At 42.1% G+C, this 7,854-nt stretch overlaps 1 protein-coding gene across 2 annotated transcripts; it reads left to right on the forward strand.

The window, feature by feature from the left end:
• Positions 1 to 2,582: 2,582 nt before the first annotated feature.
• On the forward strand, positions 2,583 to 7,603 carry LOC149272695 (heat shock protein HSP 90-alpha-like). 2 transcript variants are annotated; one of them, XM_089506788.1, is made up of 11 exons: positions 2,583 to 2,744; positions 2,840 to 2,910; positions 3,055 to 3,206; positions 3,342 to 3,475; positions 3,758 to 4,060; positions 4,547 to 4,712; positions 4,941 to 5,131; positions 5,744 to 5,891; positions 6,004 to 6,272; positions 6,588 to 6,921; positions 7,494 to 7,603. In XM_089506788.1, the coding sequence occupies exons 1-11, from the start codon at positions 2,583 to 2,585 to the stop codon at positions 7,601 to 7,603; spliced, it is 2,040 nt and encodes a 679-aa protein (XP_089362914.1). The 2 variants fall into 2 exon arrangements, with proteins under 2 accessions (XP_089362914.1, XP_089362913.1); XM_089506787.1 differs by having other exon boundaries at positions 2,840 to 3,206.
• The last annotated feature ends 251 nt before the right edge of the window (positions 7,604 to 7,854 follow it).

A 7,854-nucleotide genomic window follows, 5' to 3' on the forward strand; every position in this document is an offset into this window, starting at 1 on the left:
ATTCATTTGCTTATACTACCACCACTGGAGGACTACTTCATGTATCCACTACTTTTTCTGTAACATCAATTCAAACCCCCCCCCCATCCTCTAGTTCTGTCACTCCGGCTCTTATAACATATGAGGTTATATGCTAAGTATACAGCTATGCTTTATAATACATGACAATAACCCCACAGTGACCGGGATATTGGACCGGTTTCTCCCGGAAACTGATGTTTTAAGTCAGATATCATCCAGCCTATTGAGAGATACGAATAAAACGAGTGCAAAGTTTAGAATGTGGTTTTATCACCATAGCAACCTATAGCTTAGTCCAATCATCAGGAAGCTTCTGTTGACTGCAGAAATTGCCCCTGAATGACTTTTTTTTAACCCATAAACCCCCGACCTGGTTATCTGCTCTGTAATAATAACCTGGAGATCGAAGCTTTTTCCGCATAAACCTTTGCGCTATATAATAAATATTTTAGCTGATAGTATCCAAGTGTGTCTGTCTGTCGGTCTGTCCGTCTGTCCATCGTCTTATTCACTCACTTATATTCCATATTTTTGGGGGCAGCTGATTTTGTGTTCGGGGTTCTGATTTCTTCCATTAACTCTTTCGGTGTTGGTGGTGCAGGCAACGGCTGCTTGCAGATTGGCTCTTCATACTGGCACTGATACAGTTAAAACAAGCAAAAAAACATTAAATATAAATGGATGTGAAGTAATGCAAATATATCGGGTACTCTGATTCTTGATACCCCCTCCCCCACCCGGGCAGGGAGCTGACACCCGATACCCGACTTGTACCCGCTCCAGGGGAGACATGGATACTTCTCGGCGCTTCCCTGGAATGAGACGGACCCTTCCAGAAACCAGAGCCCGCTTTATAAAGAGCGAGCCGGCAGGGGCTGGAGGCAGAAAGAAGGGAGAGTGCGCTTATCCCGATACGGGGTATACGGGACTGCGATAATACATCCCGATACGGGGACTGCGATAATACATCCCGATACGGGGACTGCGATAATATATCCCGATACGGGGACTGCGATAATACATCCCGATACGGGGACTGCGATAATATATCCCGATACGGGGACTGCGATAATATATCCCGATACGGGGACTGCGATAACACATCCTGATTACAGGGACTGCGATAACACATCCTGATTACAGGGACTGCGATTACAGGGACTGCGATACAGGGACTGCGATAACACATCCTGATTACAGGGACTGCGATAACACATCCTGATTACAGGGACTGCGATTACAGGGACTGCGATAACACATCCTGATTACAGGGACTGCGATTACAGGGACTGCGATACAGGGACTGCGATAACACATCCTGATTACAGGGACTGCGATTACAGGGACTGCGATACAGGGACTGCGATAACACATCCTGATTACAGGGACTGCGATAACACATCCTGATTACAGGGACTGCGATAACACATCCTGATTACAGGGACTGCGATTACAGGGACTGCGATAACACATCCTGATTACAGGGACTGCGATTACAGGGACTGCGATAACACATCCTGATTACAGGGACTGCGATTACAGGGACTGCGATACAGGGACTGCGATAACACATCCTGATTACAGGGACTGCGATTACAGGGACTGCGATAACACATCCTGATTACAGGGACTGCGATTACAGGGACTGCGATAACACATCCTGATTACAGGGGCATCTTTAGCCAGATTGAAGATTTGCGACATAACCGATCACTGGGACAGCGATAACAGCATCCGGAGCAGACTCAGCGATAGCGAAATAACCGAAGCCCCAGCAAGGTATGAGCGAAGTATTTGGGATCTCGCATTGGGGCAGCAGAGACCGGACAGGGGGGCAGATTTGCTGATGGATTACCGGGTGGGACGGAGAATAAAGCGGGGGGCAGATGTGGCTGGGGGTGAATGAATGGGCTGATGGGCTAATATAAGATCAGGGAGAGAAGTGAATTTTAAGAGCTGGGAGCATTTAGAATGTGGGAGTGCGGGGGATTCCAGCTGAATTATTGGGGTTCTGTCTGATTATGGGGTCAGACCCTGTATGAATGATAAAACCCCAGCAGGGGCACATATAGAATGCATATCATGCTATACAGAACCTGCATTAATCTACAGCAGTCTCACCAAATGCTAGTTATTTGGAATGAACTATAAGGATCTCTGATTTCACCATTTTTACATAAAAAATCCTCCGCAATAAATGAAACATCAATGATTTATATCCCTGAATGCATTCTATATTTTATGCTATATCAGCTTGTACAGCACTGCATTACATGTTGGTGCGTTATAATAGGGATAAGAAATAATAGTGATAAACACTTAATTATTAATTTATTAATTCTTATCGATAATGGTATTTATAAAAAAATAAGCTTGACAAGAGGAACAAAAACTATGCTCCCTTTGACTTCCCACCCAGTCTGCTATTAGGGCAGTAAAAGGGTTTAACATGGAATGGACCATGAAAAAGGGAAAATGTCATCTATAATACAGATCCGCGTGCGTTTAGTTGCAAGTTGTATGATGGTTTTCCTTAAATTTTATTTGTTTGTCCTCTTTAGATGCCCGAGGACTTAAGGACTGTTCAGGATCACGCGATGGAGGAGGAAGTGGAGACGTTTGCTTTCCAGGCAGAAATTGCCCAACTTATGTCTTTAATCATAAACACCTTCTATTCTAATAAAGAGATTTTCCTGCGAGAAATGATTTCCAACTCATCTGATGTAAGTACAGTATATCCAAATATGTCAACAGAAATGACATTTATTTTATCACTGTGTTTCACTATTTGAATTTTAAATAATTTGTTTTATTTCAGGCTCTGGACAAAATCCGCTATGAGAGTCTGACTGATCCGAGCAAACTGGATTCTGGGAAAGAGCTGAAAATTGACCTGATTCCCAACAAACATGATCGTACTCTCACCGTAATCGACACTGGCATCGGGATGACCAAAGCTGATCTTATCAATAACCTGGGAACCATCGCCAAGTCCGGAACCAAGGCTTTCATGGAGGCTCTGCAGGCCGGGGCCGATATCTCCATGATCGGTCAGTTTGGTGTTGGCTTCTACTCTGCGTACCTTGTGGCCGAGAAGGTTACAGTGATCACCAAGCACAATGATGACGAGCAGTATGCCTGGGAGTCCTCCGCTGGTGGATCCTTTACAGTCAAAGTGGACAACAGTAAGTGGTTCTTGAATACGGTAGGGTACTTGGTTCAAGCTTCCCAAAGCCCATTTGTACAGACTGTTATTCCAATGTAATTTCCAATTTATTTTCCCACCCAAGAGTGCACTAATGGCCTCTTTTTAACGCTAGGTGAGCCTGTTGGTCGTGGTACAAAGGTTATTTTGCACCTTAAGGAAGATCAAACAGAATATTTGGAAGAGAGGAGAATAAAAGAAATTGTGAAGAAACACTCACAATTCATTGGCTATCCAATTACATTATATGTAAGTATGATGTTCCTCCTAGGCTCTTGCCAGCAAAAAAAAGGTTAAATATATCTGAACAAGCTAATCTCTGAAATATGAATAGTCATCGAACTCAGTTATAATGATGTCATCCAAACATTACTATTCCAAATTCCTTTAACAAAGGAATGTCAATGATTGGAGACCTGTGCTAATGGGTTGGCTAGGACTTTGTAACCATGCACCAAATCAGGTTCTTGGCAAACCATACTGAGTAAAGAAAGACATCATTCTATTTTTCTTCCACTTCTTATAATGCAGGTGGAAAAACAGCGTAAAAAAGAAATCAGCGACGACGAGGCAGAGGAGGTAACCGAGGAGAAAGAGGAAGAAAAGGGGGAAAAGCCGGAAATTGAGGATGTTGGTGCTGATGAGGAAGAGGATGATACGAAAGGAAACAAGAAAAAGAAGACAAAGAAGATCAAAGAAAAATATATTGACAGTGAAGAGCTTAATAAGACCAAGCCTATCTGGACACGCAACCCTGATGATATAACCAACGAGGAGTATGGAGAATTCTACAAGAGTCTGACCAACGACTGGGAGGATCACCTGGCTGTTAAGGTAAGTTATCACTATTGTTTAAATCTCTCAATTTACTAAATGGATTTTTGTTATCTCGGAAAATATACAACATGTCCTGAAACCTTACAGTCAGATTTGAAACCGAGCAGCCATTGTGGGGCAAATGATCAGAGGGGGGGTAATACCATACAAGGTTATCCTAAGTTATGGACCCCATAATACCATACAAGCTTATCCTAAATTAGGGACCCTGTTAGTATAAGCCCCCCTGTATAATTGGTGACTCTCCAACTCCTTTGAAATCTTATTGCTATGAATATGTGTTGCTCATTAACAAACTAATGGTTATATGGGTTATGTATAATCTTTTTCATCACTTGTAAGGTGGGGCCCCCCCAAATCTTTTTTGGCTTAGGGCCCCTAAAATGGGTTTAGGGACCGCCCATTGTCCTTAAGGGGTTTAAGTAGGGTTTCTAGTTGAGGTACCTTATGTTTTAATAAACTCTAATGTGTTTTTCCTGCCAGCACTTCTCTGTAGAGGGGCAGCTGGAGTTCCGAGCTCTTCTGTTCACTCCACGGCGAGCCGCTTTTGACCTATTTGAGAACAGGAGGAAAAAAAATAACATCAAGCTGTATGTGCGTAGAGTATTCATCATGGACAACTGCGAGGAGCTGATGCCTGAGTATCTGAGTAAGCAGATTGTGGACTGTTGCCCTAAACTTTAATGGAATATCTTAATATTTATTTCTCTTCTTGCTAGATTGCGGCAATAGATACGCCTGTGTAATTCAGGCATACTTGTAGCTGTGAGCATTTGAGGTGTGATGGAACCCGTATCACCTAGCTGATTGAGAATACCCGTTCTTCTGATGTTACTGTGAACAGTTATGGTGACATAGAAGCACTTGCTCTTTGTAGATTTTATGAAAGGAGTGGTGGACTCAGAGGACCTTCCACTGAACATTTCCCGTGAGATGCTGCAGCAGAGCAAGATTCTCAAAGTGATCAGAAAGAACTTGGTGAAGAAGTGTTTGGAACTCTTCACAGAGCTATCAGAGGATAAAGACAATTACAAAAGGTTTTATGAGCAGTTTTCCAAGAATCTAAAGGTACCGGTGATTCTCAAACTGTGGGGAATTTATTGTGTTGTGTCTGCTGTAAAATTGAGTTAATACAGTAATTTAACACCATCACGTGTCCTGAGGATTGATAACTGTCACTGGTGGGTTGGGCGCCTGCCTTCTTCTACCCCTTGGCCTTCTTACTTTCTGTTCTCTGGCAGAAAATACATGGGACATATTCTTGCCTAGGTCAACGAGCAGCAGATCTAGGGGTCAGCACCCGGGGCTACTTTACTTGGGACCATTTGGGTGACTGACCTCCCTAGTACACCGCAGCACCGCAGCTGTCAACGGGCTGGTTGGAGACATCAGACATCTCCGTTAAAAAAGGCCTTTTATAGCAGAGAGGTCTGTGTATACTTCCATAGTATTTTTACAGCGTGTTTTAAAGAGGAGAACCACAACATGCCATCATATGCCTAAAGAGAAGCCAAAAGGAGCGAAAAAGGACCTCCTCATAGGGCAGAAGCTCTTGCAAATAGATTGTTGCACATCGGCCCCTCCAGGAATGCGTGGAATATTGTCACGTACAGTATATACTGTATATCAGCCAGCGATAAACTCACATTTATTTTTTATTTTTATTCATTAACCTTTCAGCTTGGAATTCATGAAGATTCACAGAACTGTAAGAAGCTTTCTGAGCTTTTACGCTATTATTCCTCTGCTTCTGGAGATGAAATGATCTCTCTCTCAGAATATGTCTCTCGCATGAAGGAAAATCAGAAGCATATTTACTACATCACAGGTAAGACATGTTCAGCTCTTAATGTCCTTTTTTAAAATAGTACAGGGCATCTAGGAGTTCCCCAAACATTTGGAGATTCTTTGGTAACTTCAAGTATTCCTCAATTATGCAGGTGAAACAAGAGAACAGGTGGCTCACTGTGCCTTTGTGGAGAGGCTTCGGAAGCACGGACTGGAAGTGATCTACATGATCGAACCTATAGACGAATACTGCGTCCAGCAGCTGAAGGAGTTTGATGGTAATACGTTGGTTTCAGTTACCAAAGAAGGCTTGGAGCTTCCAGAAGATGAAGAAGAGAGAAAGAAAAAAGAAGAAAAACAAGAAAAGTTTGAAAATCTCTGCAAGATCATGAAAGACATCCTGGAAAAGAAAGTAGAGAAGGTTGGTTGGATACTTTGCATCGAATACCTTGAGCTGATATTTTGTATCATCAAATACATACAGTGTGTGCGTGTGTGTATGTGTGAGAGTGTTGTGCAATGTACTTGTGGACAACATGGAGCAAAATATAATGTTGAGTCAAAACTTTCAGGACATCATTTGTAGAACAGGCCTCTGACACCCTTAAAGCTTACATGACTTGACTTTGTTTTCTTACGTTGGCTCGATAAAATATGTTACCTACCCACTAAAACTCCATGTTTGAGAAGAACAAACCATATTCTGAACACATATCTTTATTCTGTCCTATTCCAGGTGGTCTTATCAAACCGGCTAGTTGAATCTCCGTGTTGCATTGTGACCAGTACCTACGGTTGGACAGCAAACATGGAGAGAATAATGAAGGCTCAGGCCCTGAGGGACAACACCACAATGGGCTACATGGCTGCCAAGAAGCACCTTGAGATCAACCCGGACCATGCGATCGTTGAGACTCTGAGGCAGAAAGCGGAGGCTGATAAGAATGACAAATCTGTAAAGGATCTGGTGATTCTCCTCTTTGAAACGGCCCTCCTCTCATCTGGCTTCACCCTGGAAGATCCACAGACTCATTCCAACCGCATCTACAGGATGATCAAACTCGGGCTAGGTACGTACTTTATTATTTTTTGAGTGTATCCCATTTGTACTTTGATGCGTATTGCAAATAAAATGACAGGACAAACTTGCAACTTGAAAGAGGTCTAAAGGATCTCCTGGCCTTATTCCAAATAGAATTTTTTTTAACTGATGTTCTATAGTATATTAGGGAAAGGACATAGGTATGACCCACATGACATGGCTATGAGATAAATATGATTTGCTATTCACTCAAAATGGAAAAGTTACCGAAAAGCTATGAGCTGCAGACCGAATCATCCCTTTCGTTTATATGGAAATGATTACAGTGCGATTTGATTGTGTGTAACAATTGGCGCTGATTTATTCAAAGATATTCCTCAGTTGCTAAAATTGTCTAGTTTCCCGAGCCAGTTCAACGTTATCCAGATATATAGTTACTATTTATAAAGTAACAACGAGCACAATAGCACAAAGTACACGGAATATTAAACAAAATCGTAATAATGATTAGTAATATAGTAATAGCAAAAATGCATAGTCTAGGACTCTAGACAGAATTATATGTTGCCCTCAGCCTTATGACCCGTCCATGTTATTTAGGAATTGATGAAGATGAGGCTACACTAGAGGAGGAATCATCTGTACAGGTGGACGACCTGCCACCGCTGGAAGAACACGCGGATTCATCTAGAATGGAAGAAGTTGACTAATTTATTGTAAAATGGTTCCGTGCCACTGAGATGATTAGACATGCGCTCCAAGTTTTCTTTTCTTTATAATTCTATCTTTATAAGTGTTGTTATTATAAGAATTGCTTAATTTTCTTGTCGAGCAGCCAATTTTATTTATGTCTATTTATTGGGATAGCTATTTATTTTTATTTCAGTAGCGCCGTTACTCTGCTTTATAGACATGGATACCTGTTTCTGGATTTTGTACGCTTCATACATCTCCCAAGGAG

This window comes from Sceloporus occidentalis, unplaced genomic scaffold (assembly GCF_023333645.1).
Source record: "Sceloporus occidentalis isolate IW3139 unplaced genomic scaffold, rSceOcc1.0.p SCAF_422, whole genome shotgun sequence".
NCBI lineage: Eukaryota > Metazoa > Chordata > Lepidosauria > Squamata > Phrynosomatidae > Sceloporus > Sceloporus occidentalis.